Below are 27,019 nucleotides of genomic sequence, written 5' to 3'. Positions count from 1 at the left end.
ACAATTGGAACTTGATTTAAGAGCTGCCAACTTGGCTCAGTGTTTATTTTATATTCAAGTTATATACTCCAGCTTTGACAGACACTAAATCCATAGCAGGCTCCAGTTCCAGGCACTTGAGTGTTTTATCTACATCAGCAGAGCCCGGCACAGCTCAGCTGCAGGAACCAGACAGTCCTTTCAGTCCTTCCAGCTCCAGCCACCAGGCCAGCACTCAGTGCCCAGCCTGCCTCCTACACTGACCCTCCAAGCCTCTGCCTGAGCCCCAGGCTGGTGTGAGCAGGAGTGTCTCCACAGCTGCCTCTCTTTGCTGCAAGACCCCCGTCCACACAGCAAGAAGCAGGAAAGTCCAGGACTGCCTAAGGGCTTGAGAAAAGAACCAAAGGCTGCAGGAAATGCTGTCAAGTGACATGTCCCATGGAATCTGTCAGTGCAGGACATCTGTTAAGGCTGAGCAGAGCTCCTGCCTGGGCCAGCTGTGGCCAGATGAGCTGGTACTAGTGTCTCCTATCCCTGGCTGATGGGACTGATGGCAGTGCGCTCCTCATGCAGTCAGGCAGAAGGCTGCTGTTCCCTATGGGAAGGCAGCACAACTGGTCTGGGTTGCAAAGCATTTAGGGAAGATGCCAGTCTTGCCATTGCAGTGTCCTTCAAGCCAGTCCTCATTCACTGAGAAAACAAAAAGAATCAAGATAAGCTCCGGCTCATAGGAGCAAGGTTAGTGAGAGTTTTCATGGCTCAAAATTAACTATGGGCAAAACCCAGTGAAAGTCTGCACCTCCTGTTGTCACAAACAACCACTCCTCCATCACTCTCTACATCAGACTTTTTCAGAGAGCCTGCAGACAGACTGAGAGCTACCTTCAGAGAGAATATCCAGCACATCCCCCTTGCTGAACTCCAGGTCTCCTGGTCCCTGTGCAGGGTATGAGTGCTGAGCCAGCATTCGGTAGAGGATGGGTCTGCCTGAGTGGGAGTCCGAGTCCTACAGCAGAAAATCAGCACGAAGGTTGCAAGGAAAAGCAGAGACTAGATTAGAGCCCAGCACAGCAGAGACTCTTGTCACAGCCCACGTACCTGGCAGCAGAGTGTGATCCTGCCATCTGTCAGCTGCTGCCACATCTTCCCTAGATCTTCCTCTCCTGAAACTGCACCTAGTTCTTTGCCATCCAAACGCCTGTAGCTGTAAGGGTTCATTAACATGACTCAAATCATATGATCTAAAGACAAACATTTAGGCAATTCTAGCCCTCTACAATCTTCAGTCTGCAAAGCTCTCTTTGTAAACCAGCTCCAAGCTTGTCACCTCGTGCCATGACAAGGGGACACCTTGCGTGCTCAATGGGCACAAATGGCACTGCTGGGGAGGGTCCGAATCTCTCATGTCTGCACCAACTATGAGTCCGCAGGGATGTAACGCTCAGGGATACCCACCCCAGGACCAGCTCACACTGCTCTTCCAGATTGCTCTGCCTTGATCCCAGTGTGTCTTTAAGGCTGGGCAGAAGAAAATTCAGCATACAGCAGCTGCATCTGTACAGAGTTTTTCCTTCTGTTCCTTTCCTTCCTGACAATGGCACAGTCTCCTTGGAAAGATCCTCCAGGTCTCTAAAGCCCGTGGATCACACACTGCTCCCTGACTATTAGACTGCTTTGGCCCTGGAGACCAGATGGGGTCAGATAGATGCCTGCATCCTCAGGGAAATCAGCGCTGCCAAACACTGCAAGGGCAGCGTGCACAGCGAGTGCCAGAGGACACCATACCTCAGCCTCCCACGCTCTGCCTGCTGGCCAAAGCTCTCCTGGAGCAGCGCCCGCAGCGCCGGCACTGACGGCACCTCTCCTGCCCTCACCACCACTGTGCACTCACAGCGCAGTCGCAGCACGGCTGGTCTGTCCGTGCTGGATGGAGCTTCTCTGTGGGTGAGGGGGACCTGCAGAGAGACGTGGCAATACAGCCTGGTTATTCAAGGCAGCTCTTGTCACTAAAGCTGGCAGATGCGGGATCTTATTTCAGTGCTGCCGTAGTGACAGTGAAGCATCAGAATGAAGATTTGACTTTTAGAGAGGGAAAATGTGGGTTCAAAGCCTAGGTTAAATGCTCCTGTCATGACCCAGGAAGCCTGTTTCCGGCTCAGATAAGAAAAGAAAACAAGCTCTATTTAGAGGTAAGCCTGTATGAGCCGAGCCCCAAGTCCTCCACGCAGCTGGAGAGGTGCAGCCAAGGCGCAGGTCCTGCTGCCTGCTTCAGAAGTGCAGCTCCAAAACAAGACCCCCAAATCCCTGCAAACACGGGCAGGGAAGACAAAGGGATTAGAGCTGATCTGCAGCTGGCGCTGCTAGAGAGGTGCTGACCCCAAGTGGACATGAAAGCAGTTCCAGCTCCACCGCACGTTGGCTGGCAATGACACGGAGCTGCACTGGGTGGTATCATCCCAGAAGAAACCTAGTATGAATGTTTGAATTATCACCATAAGCAGACTGACAAGGACACTAAATGTTACAAGGGAGGAGGGGACGAGGGATAGCAGGTAGTTCAAAGGCAAAATGGGCTGCAAACTGGGCACTGCTGTGCCTGGGGCTTTTGGCTCCTAGGAGCAGCTGGCCATAATCTGACCCTCAGTGCTATTTATATCCTTCATTTCCTCAGGCTGTGGCAGCTTCAGTTTGTTAAACACCTTACCTCAAAATCCACTTGGGATCCAGAATCATTTGCAGAAACATTTTCTTCCCCAGGAGATTCTGCAGAATGAGAGCACAAAAAACAGCACCTGCAGTCAGCAGAGGTCCCACAGCCATTCTGCAACCCACCAGCATACAGGCAGCCACTGCTTCAGAGGGCAGCAACCTCCCCATGCACACTGAGCCCCTTTGGGCACAGCAGCAGCTTCACAAAACACCCACGGACGTCCTTGGCCCACAAGAGTACCTGGGAGCTGCTTCACATGGAGCCGGCTGGGAGGCAACTGGGCAGGAGGGAGAGGAATCCCATCATTGATCTTCTGCAACAGAACAGTGTTGGAAAGGAGTGAGCAGAAGACACCAGAGAGTGGGCAAGGCCAATGGTCAGGTCAGAGGCTGCAGCAGGTTATAAATTTTCCTGAGTGTTATGGCCAGGGATTCACTTGGAAGAAACAGCAGCATTAAAATATATATATATTGACACCGAGGCCTGGGCATGAATCTATACCTTGCCATACAGAGATTGGATGTACAGAAACTAACCAGCATTTTTCCTGTTCTTAACCCTTCTATTGTTTAAGAGCATTCAGTCTTTGCCCAAGGTGCCTGAGCTCAAACACTGTGCTTCCCTTTGCTACCATTCTATCCCACAATCACCTCACAAACAAAAGTTCTGAATGTGAATTTCTCAGTCCTTTCCTCTTCCCCTGGGTTTCAAGGCCGTTAACTCACCCATTTATCCACCTTTGGGGCAGGCTCCAGGAGAGAGGTCGGTATGTGCAGCTTCTGTGGGGCAAAAGGATTTGCCTCAGAAATTGCTGACAAACACCCATTAGCCCTTTTGCACCTTTTCCTGCCAAAAGCAGCGTTATTGAATTCCTCTTTGCTTTGCTATTCATCTGACATCCAGATGCCATAAATTCTCTTTACCTGCCCATCATGTATGGCTGTAGCCCAGCCATCTGCCCCTCTTGCCAGCACAAAGACCAGGCTGCTGGCTTTCACTGCCAACTTCTCCGCACCCTCAGGGTAATAATGGGACAGAACTCGATAGTAGCCCGATTCACGGTCTCTGGAAAGAAAGAATGAGAATAATGATAAACATCTTCCAGATCAAAGCGGTGCCTGAATTCAGCCTTGAATTTCTGCTGCTACCTTATCACAGAACAATTGATTTTCATGTTTTTTGAACCTCTTAATGAATAGTTGGGAACTCTGCACTGAGAACCAGATCTGGACAGCTGAGCATTTTCTGCCACTGACCTGGGCAGATCCCACAGGCTCTCTCTGCCCCCATTCCCAGCCAGAATGTGATCTTTGCATCCCCAGATCATGGAATCAGTTCCTGCAATCTGCCCTGGTATCTCTGCACAAGAGCTGCTGCTGAACTGCCACACTCCTGCCGGGTGCAGTGCTTCATGCAGCCACACAAGCCTTTACGCATTCAGCATCCATTCTGTCCTCGGGGACAGGTGGGTGTGGATCACAAGGCAGAGATATGGGAAAACAAAACATGATTTTTTGAACAGAAATAGCGAGAGAAGAGTTAGACCAGGGTAGAACTGAACACGTACCTCACAGCATCGGCACTGGGTTCATAAAAGCCCTGTTTCTGTGGGGGCACAACAGCACATATTTATAACAGTATGTTATATAGAAACATTACCACCTTATATACTGTCCCTGTGAATAGGAGGGAGTTTCACACATGGTATTTTCTGTAATCCCTATTTGTCCCACCGCAGCATCCAGAGAGAATCCTGCTGCTCCACACCTTGCCAGGATGAACCTGCCACTTCTCCCTCTCCCTCTTTACCTGTCATGAGCAGGATAACAAACCATCGCAGTGCAGCTACGCCTGCGCTGATAAATGTAACACAGTACATTTACAAGTGTGTGTTGAGTGCAGCAAAGTCCCCACTGCTCTCTGGATGCAGCAAAGAGACAAAAACACATCATCCAAGGGCTGGAGACTCATTCTGACAAGTCCTTTCCAGTCAACATCACAGCACTCCAGCTGACTCTGAAAGCTCTCTGGATCTGGTCTGGCACTGGGCTTCAGAGACAGAAACAGTGCTGTTTTTTCATTAACATACTCCTACACTAATGGTGTGAGGATCTGAGGCCCTACGTGGGGCTCCATGACTGCTCCATTCCGTTTCTCACAGCAATGTCCTGCTCACCTGTGGCCTGAGAGGTTCAAAGCCAATGTACTCATCGTTGGGAATGATGGATGAGATCACCTGCGGAAGGAAAAAATAATGCCTTCTCCATACCTAGGCTGGATGAACAGATGCTCAAACCTCCTGCGAGCCTTTCATGCAGACCCACTTCCTTCTGACCTCTCGCGTGGTCAGGCTTAAAGCAGAGCACTGCATTTAGTGGAAATGCAGCTTCAGCAGTTTTTGTCTGTGCATTTTCCATCTTTCCAAAGCCCTTCACAAGTGTGAGTGGATTATTTTCCCTTTCCTTTGTCCATGCAGGAGTGATCTGGCACTTCTGCTGACTGCGCTGGTCATGGGAGGGATCAGAAGAATTCTCTGCTGGTTTGCACTAAAGTACATGGCAAAGCATTTTTCTCCCAAATGCGTGTTTGTCCCATTGGGAATGCAGTAACGAGTAGGAGGAATGTGCTCCTTTGAAAACACTGTGGTCAGCAAAAGGACAGCCACGGGGATTTGTAAACACCTGCTCAGTTGTGGTTGGGTTTGGTTTTATTTTCAGTTGAAAGTGATTAAGATTGGGAGGGATTTTAGCAGCAAAGTGCATTTTCTGATAGATAAGGCATCACTTCTAACAGCTTGTGTGCCCCAGACGCCTTCACTGACAGTCCTGCCATTGGATCTCCACCTGTGCAGTGACTGGTGCAGTGGGCAGCAATAATGCTCCCTGCAGATGTCGGAAGGTGGGGTGTTAATCCGTTTGCTGTTTATCTTAAGCATCACATGCCTGTTACCTTGGGTTTACCCAGGAAATCCTTTGAATCCAGCTGTTCAACTTCCTTCTTTCGTGGTCTGAAAAATTCCCCAGGGGGAACCTGCATAGGCTCTAAAAATAGATGATTCTGGGGCATGGGAAGAAGGGAAAAGTCCTCAGTTAATATTAAATGAAACATGGCAGAAGTGAAAAGCAAATATGGCTTCTGTGCGTGAGGGAGATCAGCTCCAGGAAGACATCGGGGCAAAAAATAAAGCTGTGAACTCGATGAAGGTCACTGAGTTTCAACAAGCACATGAAAATAAAAGTCCAGCAGCCACTGCCCAGTATTGAACCAAAGGCAGAATGTCAGCATAGCAGGGATGGGGAGGGCGGTGCAGTAAATCTGGTAAACAAATCTCTACATTTCTGCTGCTGATTTCAGTTATTTTGTTTGGTCAGTCTGTGCAACGGCTGAGGAACGTGTGAATAGTGAATATAAATCATATACGAACGTAAAGCACAAATGTGATGCTAGAGGAGGTGATTAGATTAATAAAGTGATAACTCTTTAGAACAGGGACAAACAAAACAAGGAAGTTTGGAGGCAACAAAATAATGAACCCTCCAGGGAAAGTAAATCAGATACCGGTAAGTCGTTCCTGATCATAAAAGAGTCTTAACAGGAAACTATTATGTAGAATCACCTCCGTAAACATGTCTGCACTTTACTTAAGCTCTAAACTTGATTGCCATTAATGTCTGAGCTGCTACCGATCCAAAGGGATTCAAAGAAGTCTGCAGCTTTGTGAAAAGTGAGACTCTCCAAATCTGCATTTAAACACTCCATGAGGCAACTTGTTTCACAGCGCAAGTATGAACACAACTGAGCTCCTGAACAGCAGGGTCTAGAAAGCACTGACTTCAACCTGAAAGGTGAGCCCACAATTCCCAGCTCTGGTGTTGCTGTGCTATGGATCTCCTGGAGGTGACAGAGCCATTAGGTACTAGGATAGCTGGAACTGGGTAGAGCATCACACAGAAATGGCTTAGAGTGCCATCAGGTGATTGAACAGGCGGTTAGACGGGAAAACCCAAAGACACAAAACACTGCATGTTCTTATCTTGGATTCCTCAGCTTGAGCCCAAAGCAATTCCCCAGGAACCCACAGAGCCAGTCTTACCTGCACTCGCTCAAGGGCCAGGGCCAGCGTTGCTGATCTTCCTTCAGGTCTCCACACGATGGCTTTCTCTAGGGTGTCTTTGGCCTCCTGCCACTGCTGCAGCCGGCACTGCACGGCGGCAGTGCTGTACAGCACCTGAGGCCAGCAAGGAGGGAGCAGAGCTGTCTTCCTGCTGCTTGTAAGGCAGCAGCTGAACACCCAGCGCTACCAACTGGGCTCAGCCAGGCAAGAGAGAGCTGGCACTGAACCACCATGAAATGGCAGCAGCAAGAGCCTGCTCCCCACTGATGGCAGGAAAGGCACCGTGAGGAGCACTGCTGAGAAAACTTCACCATCAGAGTGGAAAGAGATCAAAGCTGTGCTTTCAGCTGGCACTGCCAGCTCTGTTCAAAGCATGGGCAGGCACAGGGAAGAACAGATGAAGGCTGTGTTACCAAACAGGTTTTTATCTTATTTATCCGTGTCTAAAAGGAAAAGATGGCTTTTATGAACAAAGCTTTCAGAAAGTTGAAAAAAAAAACACTTTATTCTGTGCAAGTCTTGCTCCTATTTGTCTACAATTTCAACCTTTAAAGCTGAAGAGTTGATAAAACTTGTGTATGTGTTACTGCAAGCAAGCTTAAAAAAACCCAAAGAAATTCATGGGGATCTGCTGCAAAAGATCTTACGTCTCACAGTAATTTGTTACAACTCTTCAGAGATTATATTGTTCTATGAGCGTTTGTGAAGGATCTTAACCAGAAAAGTGAAAGCAATTTCCCCACTGTCCTAATGCAGGGTCTCAAAAAAGCTCTTGGGTTACTTACGCTGGCTGCTGAAAACCTGAGGAATGCCCCAACAGAGGGGAAGGACAACGGAGCCAGACTGACCCTTACCTCCCATGCATAGAGAATGTGCCTCAGCCCCAGCTGCTTGTAATCGATGAAGGGGTTTTTTCTTAGATGACTGAAGGCCATCTGATAGTCAGAGAGAGCTTCTTCATACCTGCAGAGCAGAAATTACAGGTGAAGCTGAGCCTAAGAAAAGCTGAAGGCTCTAATTACAGAGTAAACCAGCAAGAACATGTCCTCTGCCTCATAGCTTGTGTGAGGAGAGCTGCACCAGAGATGTGTGTCAGATTGTACCCACAGAAAATTCTCACTCAACTGTGATTTTTTCACTTCACCTGAAAACTGAAAGGCAACAAAACCCTCCAACAGCCCTGAATGCAGGAGCGGCTTCTTGCCCTGTGCGTACAGGAAGATAGTGCTACATATTTGCCCCTGTTGGGGTTCTGAGGCTTCTCAGTCCTCCTCTGTAAAAGGGAGATGAGACTTGCTGACCTGTAACATGGTTTACAAGGCCAAGCCAGACCTTATAAAACGCTCAAAATTGGTGGAGAATCGAGTTTTAGGGATGAAGCTGTTCAGCAAGGAAACAAACCAACAAAAGCAACAAAGAATGAGCAGGCAAGAATATCACTTACATTTCCAGCTGCAGGCAAACAAACCCTCTCTGAAAGTAGCCGACAGCGAGGGAGTTGTCCTTTGTAACTGTTCTATCAAATGCCTAAGGAGAAAAATAGACACCTTGGAGATGAGTGAGGACTCTTCCATCAGTGCCTGGGCTTATGCCCAGCTGGGGGCAGGAGGCTTGTGAACAGCTTGTCTGCTCCGAGAAATGTGGGGCTGCGATGCAGGCTGAGGGGCAGGAGGTGGCTCCAAGTCCTCTTTCAGGTCCTGACTCTCTATGAGCTGAGATTCAAGATTTTACCCTTCCTTGGGAAAAAAAAGACTGAGTACAACAAATGAGCCCCGTCTGCCATCCGAAGTCTTGCAACCTGCAGGCCCTGTTGCCTGGAGCAGACCTTGATCTAACAGCAGGCTGTTTGAATCTGCCTACAGTGATGTGCGTGTAAAGAGAGAAACTGAAGGGCTTCACAAACTGCACTTGCAGTGCAATATTTCTGCTTGCAGTTTCCCAGCTGAGTATCAGCAAAGCTGGTAACAGCTCGTGTCCAGCAGTTCAACGTGTTTTCCCACTCTGCTACAAAACAGCCTTTCCGAGAATGTGTCTGAGAATGCCTGGAGGCCTCTTCCTTCACTTACTGCAGTGTGGAGGTATGCAGACAATGAACCAAGCTTGAACCTCTGCTATTCCTTGCATTGCCCACACACAGCACTGCAGTGAGCCCAGGCTGTCTGTGCACCTTTGGTGAAGGTGTCTGGCTCCTCCAGCGGCTCAGCCAGCACTCCCTGCTTTAAGTCTGCTCTGTTGTGCTACACAGAGACAAGACAAACAACCGGCCGTTGTCCTACACGGAAGCACAGCCAAGCTGTGTCCCTGCCGGTGTCCCCTCACTGGGGCTGCTCGGTGGCTCTCAGGCACCATCTCTCACGATGAAGAGGCACAGCTCTGCCCCAGCGCCGTCCAGCACAGCCCGAGTTCTGCCTTCTCCCGTTTGGGAGCATCAATATTCACCTCGGCGTGTTGCTGACAGCGAGCTGTGCAGACACCCGCTGCTGCAAGCTGCGATTTCGCAGCACACGCACCACGTTGCGGTGCGCCAGGACAGCGGCTCCTTTCGGCGATCTCAGCTCACTCAGCACCGCCCGGGGACGCGCAGAGCTGCAGCGCTCCGTGTTTTACCCCCACAGCGGGGCCGTGTCGGACACAAAGACCGATGGATCTCAGCCGCTTTCAGGAGCGCCTGGGGCGTTTTTCCCTCCCACGCCGGGTGAGACCAGCCCGAGCCCCCCGCGCCGCCCTCACCTGCAGAGCATCCCGCAGCCGCCCGGCCCGCAGGTGCACGCAGCCCACGTTGAAGCAGATTCTGGCCGGCGGCTCCTCGATGCCGCTGAACGTCTCCAGGGCCGCGTCCCAGTCCCCGCCGTCCGCTGCCAGCACGGCTCGGTGCCAGCGCCTCAGCAGCTCCCGGTACGCCATCGCCGCCCGCACAGCCCCACCTGCGTGCGGGGCGAGCGGCGGGCGCTGCCCCTGGGCGGGAGGCGGCCGACGAGGAAGTGCTGAGCCACGGTCCGTCCCGCCCGGGGCGGCCGAGGGGGGCGGGAGGCGGCGGGACCCGGCACTGCGGGGTGCGAGCAGCGCCGGGTGTGCGGGAACACGGGGAGCTGGTGGGGGCGGTAGGGGGAGAACGTGAGATATGGGGTCAGACACACAACGGGAGCGGGGCGGGCTGCTCTGCCTTGGGCTGCTCTGCCTTGGGCTGCTCTGCCTTGGGCTGCTCTGCCTTCGGCAGCGAAGGGAAGGCCAGGAGGACACTCATCAGCGGGCAGCGCTGATCAGCCCCTCACGGGGCAGGTGCGGGTCCGGCGCAGCACGTGGCGCTGCTTCCGAAAGCACCGAATCAAGCTGCGCTGCCGCTGCCGCGCCGCTGTTCCCGTTAAGTGCAGTAAATACGGTAGGCGCCTTCCGGTCATTACGGTACCGCCCCCCCACACCGCGCCGTGCGGCTCACAGCGCCCCCTGCCGGCGCAGCGACACGCGTCGGAAAGGAGGTCCGGCGGCGCGCGGGGCCGGCGCGGGGAGTTCCGGGAGCGGCGGGGAAGGGTTTGAGAACGGACGGCACGGCGATGCCACTTCCGGTTTGGCGGCAGGTGAGTGCAGCCGCCGGCGGCCACGCGGGGCGCTCCGGGAGCGGGACCGCCCCGAACGAACCGGCTCCGCGCTCGGAGCCTCGGGAGCGCCCGAAGGGCCGCTGGGGTGTGCGCTGTGTGCGGCCGAAATAAAGCCTTGTCGGTCCTTCGGGCTCCGCCAGGGCCGCCTCGGGTGGAGGCCGCGGGGAGGGGCGGCGGGCGCCTCAGCCTCTAACCGCGGGAGTGCCCGGCATAGCGGGACACGGTGAGGTGAGATGTGAGATGAGGTGAGAGATGAGGTGTAAGGTGAGGTACAGGGAGGATATGAGTGGACGCAAAGAGAAGCATTGTGTTTTATGGGGCTGTTAAGGTTCCGTCAGTTATGGGAATAAAATGCAAGTTGGGCCCAGAGCAGGGAAGGAGCGTCACGTCTGTGTCTTCTCACTGCAAACCGCGGTCACGGCGCTGTGCGTGCAGTGGGAAGCTGAAGGCGGTGACTTTGAGTTCAGCCACATCAGAGACACAACCCGAACTCTGCTGTTACGGGAAGAGTTGGTGATTTTCTTCCCCTTCTAAAAGAACCCAGTTGCAGTGGCCGTGTGCCTGTAGCTGCAGTTATAACTGTAACACCACAGGGAGCAGAGCCGGAGCTGGACAAACTGGGGAGCTGTGTGTCCCTCGCTCCGTGTGTCCATCACAGAAGATGCTGCTCCGTGCTGGGACGGATTTCCAGCCAAGTCTAAGGCATGCGATGGGCTTTTCACCTCCAGAAGAGCACAGTTTTCATGCTGGGTTTTCCTGCTGACACACTTTTTATCCCATCAGGTCCTTCTGAAGGGCTTTTGGATCTGTTTGTGCCCATTTATTGTTCTGATAGGATAAGAGTGCTCCCAAGCTTGTAAAAATGCATTGAGTGAAGGCCTCAACTGGAGGAGCTGTTGACTCACTCTGAAATTATGAAGTTTTGTATAATAAAGTAAAAAGCTTCCCGTGCTTCCATGAATCCTGGAAGTCTCTTAGGCAGCGCTGGCTGTTTTGGTGTTCTCTGTGGTTTTCTATGGCAACGGGCTCACGGCTGTGACAGCTTTTTGGCACAAGTGTCACTAATAGCCGTAACTTGGGTTTCCATGTTTTTTTTTCTCACTGTTTATTGCAAACAATAGAGCAGGAATAATCAGAAATTTGAGCATGGGGAGCAGAACCAGCAAAACACGTACCCTGCGATGTCAGTTCATCTGCCAGGACACTTTGATTTGGGGTCTTCTAGGCAGGAGTGCTGCCTATACAAGTAATGGCAATGCTCACGTGCACAAAGCCCTGTCGGTGCTTACAGGGCAGCAGTTACAGCAGACTTTTCTCAGCTCTGTTGGAGCTGAAGAAGCTGCTCTTGTGAAACTGCATCAGAGCAATCAGACGTCGCTACTCACAGAGGTTTGGAAGGACTAAAGCACAGCATCCATAAAGGAACTGAGAGGCGTGTGAGAGGAGTGGAATTATATTACCAGAAATGAGTTACACTAAAAGCTGAACATCTTTCCATTTCCCATTTTCATCTTTTAACTGAATTAATGTCCAGTAAATTAATACAGTGTGGGAAGAACTGTGGTAGAAGTCGGTGATAAAAGCCTGAACAATTCTTGTGAGAAACAATGGAAGAGGAGAGTGTGAATGGCTGGGATAAGGGAAGGCTGAATCAGAGTTAGATTTGTATCAGAAGAGAAGGCTGGAAAGCTCCTTTCCCAGGGGATGAAAGTCTTGTTTCTTCTGTGAACAGACATGCAGGTTTAGTGTTGCAACATCACCAAATGGCATTTACTGCCTGCAAGTCAAGAGTGTTGTCCAACTGCTTGGGATCGGGAGCAGTGTGCTCTTTCCCAGCTGTGTGAATTCCTTGCTAGGTGAATTAGGGCAAAGAATGCTTTGTGGTCTGCAGATAATGATCAAACGTAATTAAAACCCTCTCTTTGCCACTCGCTTGAGATGACACTTTGGTACAGTCCTACGTCCTGCTGGCTCTCACTGTGTGTTACCTGCACTTCCAGTTGTGATACCACAGATCTGGAAGGAGAAAGGAGTTGCTGATAAAGGAAATGTAGATGTAGCTCTGCATGGACTGCACGCGTTGAAATGTGTTCCTTCTCCCTTAGTTGCCCCTCCAGCTGTGCCAAGGATACGATCTGGCTTTGTGTTAAGTGCAAGTGTGTGGCTGCTGTCATTTTGGAGACTTCTTTTGAGATTCAGATAATGCTGTTCCTATTTTATAGCCAGATAGGACCATATGATGGGGGTTTATTCTTGGCTAATATCGATCTTACCTTCAGAAGCAGAATATTGACAGCACTGGGGCTTGTCCCTATGGGTCCGCACACAGCTGCGTGGCTCAGGTACCAACGCTCGTTGTATTTTGCAATGAAATTCATTATTGAAACTTTTGCCATGTGGGAATGGTCAAATCTCTTAGCTGAGTTCCAGCTCAGGTTGCAAAGTACTGTAGCTTTCAGTTTGTGTTATTTCTTGTGCTTACATTTCTCATTCTGCGCTGAAACTTTCCGCTGTGTGGTTCCAAAGGGACTCTGTAGCCACTTCTGATTTCCATGCAGACTCACTGAGCCTTGTTTGGGTTACGTGTTAGTGTAAGAAAGATCCCTTTTCCAAAACATGCAGGACACCATCTGCCCACTGCTGATCTTTGTAATGTCAAACTCTGCCTGAACCTCCTCGAGGAATAAGCTGTTATGTCAGAAAGAGAGTTGCCTGGAACATAACAGCACTGTGAGGAATGTGTGAAGATGTGGGAGGAGGACCTTTGCACTGCTTGGGAAGTGCTTGCTGCATTACACTGCTTCACATGGCTTTCCTTAGGTTAAACAATTGCTTGTAAGTTTTTGGGAAGTATTCCTTGGGGACTGAAGTTTCCCACTGTTACAAACTAAAGAGAAATTGGTTTGTTTGTTTTGAGATGGGGAATGCCAGCTTGTTTTGCGGAGTAAAGCTGTGAATACACACCGGACTGTGTCAGGCTGGTCCTTAGTAGCCATATTTGACCGCTTTAATGTTTGGGTCTTGGGTTTTTTGTTGTGTTTTGTAATAAGTTGTTGCCTGTAGGTCATTCGGAGGAATGGGAGTGGAGTTTTCCTGGCAGTGTTCTGCTCATTAAAGTGGACAGTCAGTCTGCCTGGAATATGACAGCGGTGCTCTTAAAGTTTTGTAACATCTGCGTGGTGTTCTTACTGTCTGTTGTGACTTTCAGACCCATGATCTTAACCTTACAGTGAAGGTGTTAGGCAAGAAGCAAAAAGATCAGCAAGTGTTTAAGGCTGTGTTTCAAGAAACATTGTGTAACCAGTGATAGAACTAGAGGGAATGGCCTCAAGTTGTGCCATGGGAGGATCAGGTTGGATGTTAGGATACATTTATTCTCCAAAAGGGTGGTCAGGCACTGGAATGGGCTGCCCGGGGTGGTGGTGGAGTCAGCATCCCTGGAAACGTGTAGATGTTGTACTGATGGACGTGGTTTAGTGGGGAAATATACCTGGTAGGTGGACAGCTGTCTGTGATCTTGGAGGTCTTTTCCAACCTTGGTCATTCTGTGGTTCTAAGAAATGTGTACTTGAATTGCTGTCTTCCCAATACACCCCTTACCTAGGTGTCCTATTAGTGAGTGTACAGAAAGCTGTGTGTTCTAACCACAGGCTGTTTGGTTCCTTGCAGGACTACGAGCAGTGGAACCCCCAGCCATCACTTAGAGATCGCAGCGTCACCGTCCTGCTGGGTGAGTTTGATTTTATTCATTTGTTTGCAGGATGTTTCTCTAAACTCACATGCTTACGTATGTAGCTGGCAGTGAACTGGGCAGTAAACCCAGCACCACCCATACAAACTTGTAGGAAATCAATTCTTTCCTGTATTTACGTGGCTGCTCTCAAAATGAAGACATGCCTTCAGAAAAGCAATGTTTTATGAAGCTGCAGTGTATTGGGGAGTGGATTTATGAGGATTCAATTCTGATTTGTGAACTTCATGAGATTGTTGTTTTTGTAAAGGTTAATGTAACTGTACCCTGTGATAAAAAGCTGCCCAGCGGTTCCTCACAGATAAAGTAGATTGTGTAGAACTCAGTTTATCTTTCAGTTGTACTCGGTTAAATGCCCTGGTATCACATTCAGATTCCTTTCTCAGAAAGTGGGAACTCTGAATTTTTCCATTATTGTCTTTTGTCCTGTTGCCTACTGATAAATTTACCAGTGAAGACTTCCGCAATAGAAGGGAACGTAAAGTGTCGGTGCCGGCGCAGTCACCAGTCAGTGCGTATCATCTGATTTTCCCTTTTGTTCAATGGAAAACAAAGGTTGGAGTTTAACGAGAAATTTCTGGAAAGTCTCACGTGGGGTTTTTCTGCTCTCCTGTGTTCATGCTGTGAAACGTGGCTGCAGCTTCGTTAGAGGGCACTCTTGAATAACACACGGCAAGATGCTGTTGGGCAGCTTCAGCACATCCTCTGCTGGGAAAAGGAGTCCTGGTGGAGATGTGACGTGCTGCTCCGGAGTACAGAGCTTGAACCCAAGATGGATTATTCTGTACATTTCCCTATCTTATGATGCAAGGCAAGATTTACTGTGGGCTAACTTAAAGCTAGCGCTGTATTTAGGAGATGACAGCAATCTAGTAGATAATTCACTGTAGTTTTCCAACAGTGGATTCATTTATTTAAATAATACCCCATAAACTGCCTTGATCCTAAATGGATGTTCTTATGAGAACTTTTTTGTATTCTGCTGTTATCTTTAAGAAAAAATCCCTTAGAAGCAATGAGAAACTCCTCAGACTGTCTTGGATTTTGATCCCAGCCCTTACATGAGTTCTTTCTGTGCCTTTGACAAGTTGCTTATTGTCTTCTTTCACTTTCTTTCTGTAATGGAGAGGATAATCATTTTTACCTTGGGAGAATTAGTGTATAGAAATGTGCCCTGAAATTTCAAGTGTTGTAGATTTTGGAAGTATAATTAAAGTGTCGAACAAAGCAGGAGTCAGGAAAGTTGAACTTAATGTTGCTAAAACTGCTTTGGTGCTTCTTCTGTTCAGGCAGGATTACAGAGGCAGATCATTTGCGTTAATTTTGACTTTTCTTGATGCTTTTTGTTTTTGTGCAGGGAGAAACACTCTTTTTATGTGGGAGTCAGATTGTCTGTAAACATAAACACAATCTTTGCTTTGCCCCAAACATACCTTGTTTTGCTTTTGTAAAAGCATAACAAACTGGTGTAACTTGAAACATTTTTCTGAGCAATTAGCTCTGAATCATACCTGCACTGGGGAGGCTTGGCTAACTGAAGTGCACGTTTCCTATGCAGGAATGATGCCTGCAGTACAGAAACCTCAGCAGCTTTAATATATTGCTTTACTTAGCCTGTAAATTCCCTCTTCTGTTTTAGCAACAGTGCTACCAGCTGGGTTCTGTGTGAGCACTTGCAGGTGGTGCTTGTGTGCCTCTGAAGAGGCATTACATGGGGTGCAGTGTGCACCAACTGGACTCATTAGTGCCCATGAGTGAGGTTCTCATACAGCAAGTTATTGTGTAGGTCTCAGAAGAGAGTGCCAAAACATCGATATTCTTAAGCAAAACAAATGCAAAACTTTGGGGATGTGCTTTAAAAAAAAAAAAAAAAGCAAAAAAAGACCAAAACCAAGGAAGCTGTTTGTGTTCAGTGTCCAGTGTGATTTAAAAATGCTCTTGCTCCATGCCCAAGTAAATGGTTGTTTCAGCCAAATAAATCTTTCCTATTGATTTATTGCACCAATTTAGATATAAGCCCTCTATGCAGGATTGTCAGTTCAACAGAACAGCTTTCTTTCTCCTTTCAGATTTAATCCACATGTTGTATCAACAGAGCCTTTGTCTCCGCTCAGTTATAAGTTGGCCTTTTTTATTAAAAAAAAAAGTGAAAACACATGTTTTTTGATAGCGCTATTACATCAATTACAACAGAGTGTAAGAGGACTTATGGGAGAGGTGACCATCAAACGGTGGCTGTGATGTGTAGGTAACTTCAAAGTGTTGCTGCAAATGGAAGAGTGAGAGTCAAACCTTTCACCTCTCCCCATGGAAAGCCCAGCAGTGACAGGAGGAGGCAGCATTATCTGTACCCAGGACTTCCTAGTTTTTTCCCAGCTTGTGCAGCAATGCTAAACATGCTCTCTTCAGCTAACTCTAATTTCCTTCCTTTTTACAAGGGGGAACTTACCCAGAGGTTTATGTAATTCACACTTCCTTCCTTCCTGACACTCTCCCTGCAGAGAGTTTCTTTCTTGGACCCCTCCTGTTTTTCAGGTGAGGGAGATTTACTCTCAGGAAACTCATGAGTTTGTTATTATTTATATAGTGAGTTTCATGAGGAAACATTTATTTGAGTACCAAAGCTCACGTAGTACCTGCACGTGAGTTCAGAAGTGAATGCTGTTCGATAAAGCACTTCACTATATCATTTGCTTGGACCTTGTTGTGCAACTAACATCATGCAGCATCATGAATCACTTCTGAAGATTCACTTCAGTCCATCCTGGCAGCTCGGTGGGTTGAATGCAGCCAAAGGCAGAACAGTTGCAACTTCTGTCTCTTGGTGCTGGCCTCGTTCCTTCCAGCTTGGCTAGGTTCCTGGCAGTCTTCACCATCTCCCTTAATTCTCTTTCATATGTCAGCACAGCAAATCCCACCTCAGTGTCTGTATAATTATTTGCTGCGATGTGACATGAAAAGAAGCTAGAAGTAATGACTACAATGGGAAGCAATTTCTCTGGCATCTGAAAAATGTGGCGTGGTCCTGTTCTACATCTAACAGTTATAGAAGTTGAGCACTGTTCTTAACAGCAGCTAGCCATTATTACTTCTCTCTAAACAACTTAGAACTTGAATCTTTCCAGAGCAGTAGTAAATGAAAGGGGTATTCAGCTAGCAGGAACAATTTCTTTATATGTGGATTTTGCATGGCATTGTACTATGTTGTGCTTTCATCTAGAGTATCCTTGGGTAACCTCATCCATCTTTGAAGTTGGCCTTCTCTGAGCGGAGGATTGGCCTGGAAACCTCCAGAGGTCCCTCTCTGACGAATGTATTCAGTAATTCTGTGCTCTGGTAGAGTTCTGGCAAAGATGCATCTTTTGGCTTTGCTTATATCTCCTTTCATGCTCAGCAGCTTTCATCATGTTCTCATCATACGCGGTTCTTTAAACTGAAGCGATGCATAAACATCAGGGATGGTTTCCAAAGTGTAACACGAGTTTCCTTCCTTCATAGTTTAGGCTGTTTTTAGACTGTGCCATATTCAGATATGAAAAATTCATTTTTAAATTGTTTTTTATTACAATGATCCCCTGATTTTTTCCCTCAGACACAAATGTGTTACTGTGGGGCACAGCAAAGGATGATTTTCTTAAAGCTACTGGATCTTGTCCTAAGGTCAGCTTTGTGCCTTTGCTCTCTTTCTTTGTTGGGAAGACAAAGAGAAATGAGTCTTGCTACTTGGGATCTACCAAACTTTGTAAATTGTTGCTGCTTTTTTGAGAGAGGTTGTTGCATTTTTTAGTTAAAAATGATGTTAAGAGAAATATTTTTTAAATAGATATTGGTACCTACTATTCAAACACTTCAGGTTGTAGTTAACTTTTTGCTGTACCATATTTTGCTACTTATGCAGTTGCTCGGAGTAGTAGTTAACTTAATAGCGTGTCTTGGTAACTCCAAAACTGAGCGCTTGACACAGGAATGCTGACAGCTTGTTGGCTTGCTTCGATTTACTGTTTTGTTCCGAGGGCAGAGCAGGATGGTGGGACCATTGGATGGAGCTGCATACACCAAACGTGTCATTTCTCACATGTGTATGTGAATCTGAATTTGACTAATCACAGAATCACACAGAATCACAGAATGACCCGGGTTGGAAGGGACCTCAAGGATCATGTAGTTCCAACCCCCCTGCCTAGCAGGGCCACCAAACATACGCCTTACCAAACATACGACTAATCTTGCTTGCTGCATGTTCAGTCTTTAACCTCTCTGTTTAGATTGCCAACATGGTGCCAATTAGTGGGACTGTGATGTGGACACTGAGGAATATAACTCATTTCAGATGGGTTACCAAACAGCTAGCAGATGTTAAGCTAATGGTTTTTGGCTACTACCAGCCTGACTTGGATTTCAACCCAGAGGTGAAAGAATTTATTTCTCTCCCATTACCATTTCCCTTGGGCCATATTGTCCCTAGCGCTGAAAATTCCTTCAACTCGAGAAGATGATGTAAACGTTCCCCTCCCCCTTAAACCTGTTCTCACGGTTCCTTGAGTGTTTTTTCATTGTAAGTGGTTGTTTTTGGTATTAGACTGCTGTTTTTTTTTTTTTTCTTTTGTAAATGAAAAATGTAAACAAAACGTAAAGCTGAGGTTCTTAATAAGAGAAGGCTGTGCTGAGGTTCAGTGGTAGTTCATGTCCTTTACATGCAGCTACACCTCCTGGACGTGACAAAATGCCTGTCTTAGGACTAGTTTTGCATAGCAAAGGCCACAGAGAACGGTGAGCCTTGCTTGCCTGGGATCTTGCTTTGTTTTGTTTTCTTATTGCAAAGCATTATATTCTGAAACCCTGTAAAACATCCGGAACTGCAAGGCCCACAGTCCTTATCCTAGGGTTGAGTCAATGCTGATGAATCACTAACAGATTCTGCAGTTTCTTCAGTGTGATTTCAAGCAAAAGTCGGTATTTGTTCCTTGAGAGGATTTAAAATATGGTGTGAAATGCAATGTCTTCGCTGAGAGCTTTAATCACTTCCATTCTCTTTGCTGAGCTTTTTCAAGTGATGAGTATGATAAGGAGATATCTGTCCATAGAACCTTATTAACGTCAGGAACAGAGGCAGGATAATGCAGCGGCAGGCCAGACGGTTCTGGCTGTTAGGAAACAAAACCTTGCAGTCGTTTGTAACTACATACACTCTTCGCTGAATAAGTCCATGAGATGCAGCCTTTCTCTAGCCATTTCATTGCCTTTCTCTGCCTCCAGTCTTCTAGGAAACTGTATAACAAATTACTCTCTTTTTTTTCCTCTGTTCTTTTTTTTCAAGAGATGTAAGGATCCCTGATTATCGTGTCTGTTCTCTTACGTGTTTCAGTGTTCAGCTTCAGGGAGGCACTAAAATGATAATTAATGTTGATAATGAGCGCACTGTCGTGACGAGAGGAGAACACTTCCAACTTTCTTCTGAGATTTGTGCAGAACTTGGTGCAAAGTTTTACTACTGGTGGCCCCCTGTAAGTGTGAACACAGGCGTTCTTGTACATCCTTGTGGAAGAAATCCAAGCCAAGAATAAGGAATCTTGTTAAAAAGAGACGGAAAGGAGCGGAGGAAAGGATGAGATGTTTGTAGGTGGTGTGAAGATTATTTAAAAGCATTATACTGCAGAGCAAATGCCCCAGCCCTACCAAAAGCTGAGAGAGGGAGAAAAAGCATGATGTGAAACAGCAGGGAAGAAAGGCTTTAGTTTGAGGCATCCTTCCAAAAGCTGAAGTCATGACCAAGTGAGAATGATAGAAAAGAACAAACACTTTGAAAGGCCAAAAACTTAGAGGAACAGCTTTCAGTAAGTATAAAAAGTAGCAGTTCTTTTCCAAATGTGTTGGAAATAAGATGGTTGTCTAAAAGTTTGCCTAGACCATTAAATACTGGTGTGTGATCAAGTCACTTGGAGAAGGTGGAATTGAAAGAGACATTAGTTCTGTGGCATCTGTGTTCCTCGTGGTTTCTGCACCAGAACCAGCCTCAAACTGAGCTACCACAGCAAGATTTAAGAAAGTGGTGAAAAGTGCTGAGCTGTGGGGACCAGATGTTGTTACAGCACAGGAGAGATTCAAGGGGGAAGTTGCTGAGTTATTAACACTTTCACTGAAAACATCCTCAGCCCCAGCAAACAAAAGACAGGGCTGGTACGATGCCGGCTTGGAACAGACTTCAGGGAGACTGTGGAACTGCATGAAGAGAAATCTAGCTTAATAGTGGGTAGTTTCATCCAAACAATAATATAGATCATGTGATAAACCTTTTATGAGCACGAAGGAATCTACATGTCTTTTACAAAGGGAGTTTGACAAATCAAAGGACCAGAAAAGCAAATCGAATACCTGGGTTAGGGTGTTCCAGTATGTAAGGTATCTTCAGATGGTCAGTTTCAGACTGGGTCCTTTGCCACCACTTCTAAAGAAACCAGTATTTCGTGGAGTATCTTTTCAAGACCTGGCACAGGGAAATCTTAAGCCATAATTTGTTGCAAACTCTAGGGATGTGTTGGGCAATGTAAGTGCCCAGTGCTCTTCTTAAACTGTGCACTGCTAACCACGGTGCAAGATGTCATCCTGAAGGGATGGAGATGCAATCTGAGTTGGCATAGCTTGACTTTGGCTCCTTGTTTCTTTTAATCATATTTGGCTCTATCTGTACCCGTCTGTTCCAACTAATCCTTCTCCTCTCAGATACTCCTCCTGCAAAATAAAGGAAGTACGGCCTTCAAGGAAACAAAGTTTTTTTGTGTTGGTTGTTTTTGTGAAATACGTTGAGTTGCCGTGAGTGTGACTGAGTTTGTTGTGTTTGCCGACAGACTTCTTGGACAGAAAATGGAGCCGCTTCGTAAGCATTTCCATATGTGCTCAGCTATATTCTTCACCTAATGTCACTGGTGGAAATAAATGTGTTTAAAATGATACTTTCACATATTGGTAGGGAGTTAAAAGAACAAGAAAATGTTCCAGATCTGTATTTGTCCCTGCTGTGGTTCAAAAGAAGGCTGTGTCAAGTCCTGTGGGCTTTTAAACAACCTACTACTTTGTCTCTATGGATTTGATGGCAAATGAGTTGAATACAATCCTCCTGACATTAGAACACAGAAGAACACTTGAACATTAGCAAGTTTTCTTCATTTATAAGTGAGTTGTTTGTTAGAAGTGGAGAGAACACTCCCAGCTCTGCCAAGTACATGCTCGGCGTGCGCAGCCCTGTTGGCCTCAGACATAATGTGTTGTCAATTTTGTTTTTATTTAGGGCAGATTTGCAAAGCTGGTGTGTTGATAGAGACATAAGGGAGCGTGTGATATTTCCCATCTGTGTAAATTTGGTTTCCTATGTGCTGTGTTGCACAGATGGTATGCTTTTATATATAGGGCTTTTTTATTTCACGCTTGAATCTGAAGAAGCCAGGTTAGAGGAGATGTTCTATATTGATTTTGTCACTCGGAAACTTGACATAACTTTGTTGGTAAAGGGGTAAGCAAAAGGATAGAATGCTCACCTCAGTCTTTGGAATCACCCCCTGAATCTTGCCAGCAGTTCCCATTCAGCACATAAAACTCAGGTTCCATTTGGGGAATTGAACCATTTATCACTGAAGGAAGAAGTTAATGGGAGCCCTGACGTGGAGTGTTATCTCCCTGCCTTCTGCTTGAAGAAATACTTGCACATAAATGAACATTTTGGCAGTTGCTCTAACTCAGTCTGTTTTCTAGCTCCCAGCTTTTCTGTCACCACTGGAAATGAATGAAATAGGAACAGTGAGGCGAGGTTTGAGGAGCTCAGGATCAGGGCAAAGTCTGTAGCCTTTATGTACAAGAAGAAATCTGTTCTTGACTCCTGCAGGATGTGTGAGGTCATTTGTGATGCTTGGGGAGCCTGTTGGTTATTCCTGGCCAAGACTGCCAACGTCTCCTTAATATCTCTGTAAGAAGTATATAGGAAGAAGAACTGAGGCAAGACCTTGTAATACTGAAGGCCCTGGGGATACTCGAGGAGTGCATGTACTTTACTGAGGTCGCCCTGTGATGGTGCGTTGGGATTATGTGTAACTTTGCCTAGGTTGAAACAAAGAGAATTCAACCATCAAAATAAAAAATTTGGTTGGGAATTCAGGTCCGTTTTGTAACTTACTGTTTTTGTGACTTCAGTGAAGGGAAGCTGCACAGTGTGTGTTAGAATTCAGTAGGCTCAGAAGGAAGTCTGTCTGGGTGGCTTGGAAGAGCCTCCACAATGGAAATAGTGCAAAGAGCACAGTGTATGACAGTGGGATGGGAAGGGTGGCTGTTGTTCCAGGGCTGCAGGAGGCAAGCTCAGGTAGCACAGAGGAGCTGCTGGTACAGGTGCTGCTTGTGAGAAGGAGGCAGGAAGCTGGATGATGTGCTTTTCCATCCCTTGGCTGACAGCGACTTACAGCTGGAAACAGAACTCCATTGCCAAAGGGAGCAGGAGGGGGCAGAAGGAGCACAGATTTAGGTTTACAGCCCTGGCCTCTGTTCAGTCTATAAAAAACAGTAAGAGTGAACTCTGAGTTCTCCAAGAGCTCCAAACTTTGTTCCACGGTCAGTATCTAATCAGGAATTTAGGCATTTTGGCACACGCTGTGGAACTTGGCTGCAGGAAATCTCTTTTGCAGCAGTTACTCTCTGGTGACAGCCATAGCTGAGGCTGCAAAAGAGAGTCTGGGGTTTTTCTTGAGTGTACCAACTGAACAAGAACAGCCTCACAGAAATGCCAGGGAAGCAGGGGAGGAAACAAGGTAACAAGGTTTTTGCCCTGCCAAAATGGGCGCCTGTCCACAACCAGAGATGTTCCTGTTCAGATGTTGCTATCGAGTACTCAGTTGTCAAACTACTTTCAGGAACAAAGTTCTTGAGCCTGCTTCACCCTTTTCTTATTTGTTCTTGTCTTGGCTTCCATTTCCTGTGTCATTGTTATAGTCCTTTACAATGAGCTGTCTACATTTCGCTATGGACAAGCTGAACTTTGTCTGCCGTATGTATAAAGACATTTGCCAGAACCCCCCGAAGCAGCATGGTGTGCAAAGCAGTTTTCTTCTGCTGTCTCCTATCTGTGCTTACACAAACCCCGCAGGGATAAGTTGTACAATCCTGTGCAGCAGGAGCAAGGCCAGATCCCTGCTGACTCTGATGTCCTGAGGAAGGGGTGGAAGACTATGGAGAATACAACAGGAGGCTGGAAATGCCGTGATTACAGTCTGTTTCAGCTAACTAAATATATGTTAACTTTTAGCCAAAATTTTGCTAAAACTGCTCAGTAAATACATATGCAGGATCCCCCAATGGGCTCAGTGTGTTTTTTCAGCTGAAGAAGACGTCCTTTCCCAGACACCATGAACACATCAGCATGGCTCAAAAGAGCTGAAAATTGTGCTATTAGTGGAGCTGAGATCTGTAAGAGGATTTGGGGCCCATCATTGCCAATGGGAGTGGAATCTGGAGGTGTACACTGGTGCTCACAGAGCATCATTTGTACTCACTGATCCTCTTATTGCTTGGTGGGTGTCCAGGTGCCACTGAGCCACCTGTAGAAGGAAACCGTGTTTCATCCTTGTGGCAGATAGATTTGTTCTGTTCCCTCAGACCCTGCTCTGGTTCTTTGTGTTATCAGGAAACGTTTGTGTTGTGCAGGAGGATTCATCAAATGCAACCTTATGGAAAATTCACGAATATTGTAAAATGTAAAGCAATTTTAAGAGTAAAAACAATGAAAATTGTGAGAGTTCCTCCTTCCTTGGGCCCTGCATGATTTAAGTGTTGTTGCACTGTGCATCCAGCCGTACCAGTGCAGGGACACCAGATCTCCTGAATTCTTCTGTCACTTGATTTCACAGTTACATCAAAAGCACGAAGGTTGTGTGAAATGTCTGTTTCACTTTCCTTTCTTGCTCAGCGGCAGTTTTACAAGCAGAACTTGAAAGCTGCTCTGTTTTTCTCCAGTCCAGTTTTACCAGTTGGCTGAAGTGGAGATCAGAACCTCCCTTCCTTAGCTCTGCATTGCTGAAGGTCAGTACGTTTTTGGAAATAAGGGTTGTCTGGAATTCCCGATTCACACAAACGTTTGCTCAGTAGAGCTGGGTGCACCGTGCAGCTGTTAGCACAGCTTTGTCTGCTCTTGAACTGCAGGGTGTGTTGTAAGCAATCAGCTTATCACAGTGCGTGCCCTGCTGCCCAGCTCCATGGGGAGCCCTCGACCAAACAGCTGTGGGAGGCTAAAAGTATATCGCTCCCCAAAGTCCTTTCCAGGCATATATTCTCATTGTTCTTATAATTGGAAAGGATTTAAATGACAGTCCACGCTGGTGGCATAGTCACAGCTTTCTTATTCATTCTGTATTTATTACCTCCTTTAGGAACAGCAGCATTAAATTAAGAGGAATGTGCATCATTATTTTCCTCTGTACAAGACACTGAGAGCTCCTTTCCCATTGTTTTGGGCAGTAGGTTAATAATAATGGTAAAAAGGATACAGGACTCCACAGATTGATTTAACTGAAGCCTTGCTCCATATATCTTCTGTATTTGCTTGAGCAGATGACCTGGAGGTGTTCAGTGTTAGATGTTAAAATAAACAACTGGCTACTGTGCTTTCTTTCCTACTGATAGCAGAATTTACCCCACTGTCTCTTTAACTACTGCAGAAATGAATGTAAAGGAGAGTCTGTCGGCTCTTAAAGCCTTCACCAGAGCTACTGGCATTCGTGTCTGAGTTCTTTGGAGGTGCAGCTGTAGCAGCAAGCCCAGTCTCCGTGACTCTACAAAGGCAAGTCTTGCTGGTGCTTCTGAGAACAATCCATGTTCATGTTTGTGGCCAGCAGCTGTCCCAAGGGATGGGTGACTCTGGGGAGCACTCAAATAAGGAGATGGCAAAACACTGATCAGAGATGCTCAAGAGTTGTTGTGGCCAGGGCCGCATCTCTGTGTCCTCTTCTGTGTCTCTGGCCTGGCTGCTGAGATAATTGACTCTCATCTTCTTAGGAGGCTGCATGCAGGGCTGATAAATTCAGCACTTACGAGAGGGGAAGGACATTTAAATTGGGCAGTGTGGTGGTTTGCTGCGGGATAGTCCCCTGAATAAACCTTTTGTCTGCTTGCTAAGCTCCTGTTTGTTTGGGTGCTGTGGCCAATTCCTGCCAGTCAGCCGGTGAAAGGGAGGCTTTGGCATTTGCTTTAACCTGCAGCAGCATCTGGAGCAGCTGCTCCAATGTGGAAGTGCAAATGGCAGCAACGCAGCAGGCCCACCGAGTGCCTGTGACCTGCAGTGACAGGAGGTGTTCACATCGTTTCTGTGCTGCTTACAGTTTGGGAATCTTCCTTAGGAAAAAGCTGCTGGCACTTCTGCTGCACTTCAGGGAACTGGAGTGAACTGGAAAGGACACGGCAAAGACAGAAAAGCACTTTGGCCAACCAGCCATTTTCAGCGTTTCCATTGCCACCATCTGTCCTTGGAAGATGTCCTTGGCGCTTCTCTCCATGTGTGTCTTCAAATGTTCGGTTCCTCTCGGGGCTTTTTTTCTTGTTTCTTTCTTTCCTTTTAATCAAGTTCAGACCTCTTGTTTTCTCCAAAAGCTTTATTCTGTGTCTCAGTTTTCTGCTCCTCAGTATCCCCAGTGAATTCTGCCTTACAAAATCCGTGGACATAAATTGACCCATCATTAATGCAAAAATAAAGTAACAATGAAGGGACACTCCCAGATCCCTTTTGGTCTTTGGTGTGGTCTGTCTCAATATCCCTGCTAGTGAGGGACTTGGGGCCTGTATGGGGCAGTGCTTAATGGCAGCACCACAGATCCAGTGGTGAGGTCATGGTCTTCTCTTCACAGAAATCGGATCTGGAAATTGTCTTAGTAACACGTTTTATCCATTTCCTTGCCATTGTCTGATTCTTTCCTGCAGTACATTTGTTGGTGGTATGCCCAGTCTCTCATAAAATACCCACGCAAAAGCGCTTCCACCGATTCCCTTCGGGGTAATTCCCTATATTGATTCTCTCTCTTGAAGGTTTTTTTCCCAGCCACTGATCCTACCTTTTGCTCTTGCTGCATTTTGCTGCGGCCTTGCTTGCCTCTTGGAGTTCTCCTTGGTGTTACACGTCAGTTCTTCCTCTGCTGAGCCTCGTGCACCTCAATCAGCCCTCCCAGCACTGTGTCTGATCCAGCACCCCACAGCCTCAGCTCTTTACCTGCACCCAAGGGCTTTCTGGTCCCCTGCTGCAAGTACCCTGTGCACAGTGCTTCCCTGATAGAAGGCACCAAGATGTCCGAGGATGCATCACCACATAGGACAGCTCACCCCAGCGGGCAGTTAAGACCTTCTCAAGCAGTTCCTCGTGCAGAGCAGAGCAGGCATTTCTGTGTCTGCATTGCTGTCTTCTGCAAAGCGCTGTGTGTGCCTTTATGCACTGAGCCGTTCTTGCTAATTCCATTTATTTCTGTGCACTTTTCCAACGTACATTTAGTTTACATTTTCTTTTTTTCCCCTCCAGCTCCCTCTGTTTTGCTTTGTAAGCCCGAGGTTACGCAGGGTTCTTTGCTTTTACTGACTTCTGCCAAAACATTTGAATAAGGATCATCCGCACGGTTTTTTAACATACTTACCAGTTGTTTGGAATTAGGGAAGAAAAGTGGAGCCAAACTACAGGATCTTCCCAAAGGCGTCTGAATAAATGATGGCTGTGAGCTTTTCTGTAGCTTGTTGGACGTTTAACCTGAATTTTGTATGCGCATGAAAAAGGAAATGAGATCCTCCCGTCGGCAAGGTGTGTTCTGAGCCTGGCTGTGGTTCTGTCATCGCTTTAGAAACAAATCCTGAATGGATTT

At 47.1% G+C, this 27,019-nt stretch overlaps 2 protein-coding genes across 12 annotated transcripts in view; one reads left to right on the top strand and one right to left on the bottom strand.

The window, feature by feature from the left end:
- Positions 1-7: 7 nt before the first annotated feature.
- On the bottom strand, positions 8-9,905 carry NOXA1 (NADPH oxidase activator 1). 2 transcript variants are annotated; one of them, XM_072352865.1, is made up of 15 exons: positions 9,534-9,905; positions 8,248-8,330; positions 7,658-7,766; positions 6,783-6,917; positions 5,639-5,746; positions 4,866-4,925; positions 4,257-4,294; positions 3,613-3,754; positions 3,415-3,468; positions 2,930-2,999; positions 2,684-2,742; positions 1,765-1,934; positions 1,078-1,183; positions 862-985; positions 8-669 (listed from the first exon to the last, which is right to left on the bottom strand). In XM_072352865.1, the coding sequence occupies exons 1-15, from the start codon at positions 9,705-9,707 to the stop codon at positions 575-577; spliced, it is 1,527 nt and encodes a 508-aa protein (XP_072208966.1). In that variant the 5' UTR covers positions 9,708-9,905; the 3' UTR covers positions 8-574. The 2 variants fall into 2 exon arrangements, with proteins under 2 accessions (XP_072208966.1, XP_072208965.1); XM_072352864.1 differs by having other exon boundaries at positions 9-669; positions 2,930-3,002.
- The window catches only part of EXD3 (exonuclease 3'-5' domain containing 3), a 176,371-nt gene continuing 158,940 nt past the window's right edge, over positions 9,589-27,019 (top strand). For 8 of the 10 annotated variants that reach the window (XR_011905549.1, XR_011905548.1, XM_072352860.1 and 5 more), the window contains exons 1-2: positions 10,260-10,378; positions 14,069-14,129. The gene's annotated coding sequence lies outside the window, so the exon portion shown is untranslated. Of the gene's footprint in view, positions 9,699-10,259; positions 10,379-10,448; positions 10,628-14,068; positions 14,130-27,019 lie in introns of those variants that run through there. The other 2 variants (XM_072352856.1, XM_072352857.1) reach the window with 2 other exon arrangements.

Source organism: Excalfactoria chinensis, chromosome 18 (genome assembly GCF_039878825.1).
Source record: "Excalfactoria chinensis isolate bCotChi1 chromosome 18, bCotChi1.hap2, whole genome shotgun sequence".
Classification (NCBI taxonomy): Eukaryota; Metazoa; Chordata; class Aves; order Galliformes; family Phasianidae; genus Excalfactoria; species Excalfactoria chinensis.
Note: the sequence above shows the minus strand (reverse complement) of the source record. Positions and strands in the feature narration are given on the sequence as shown.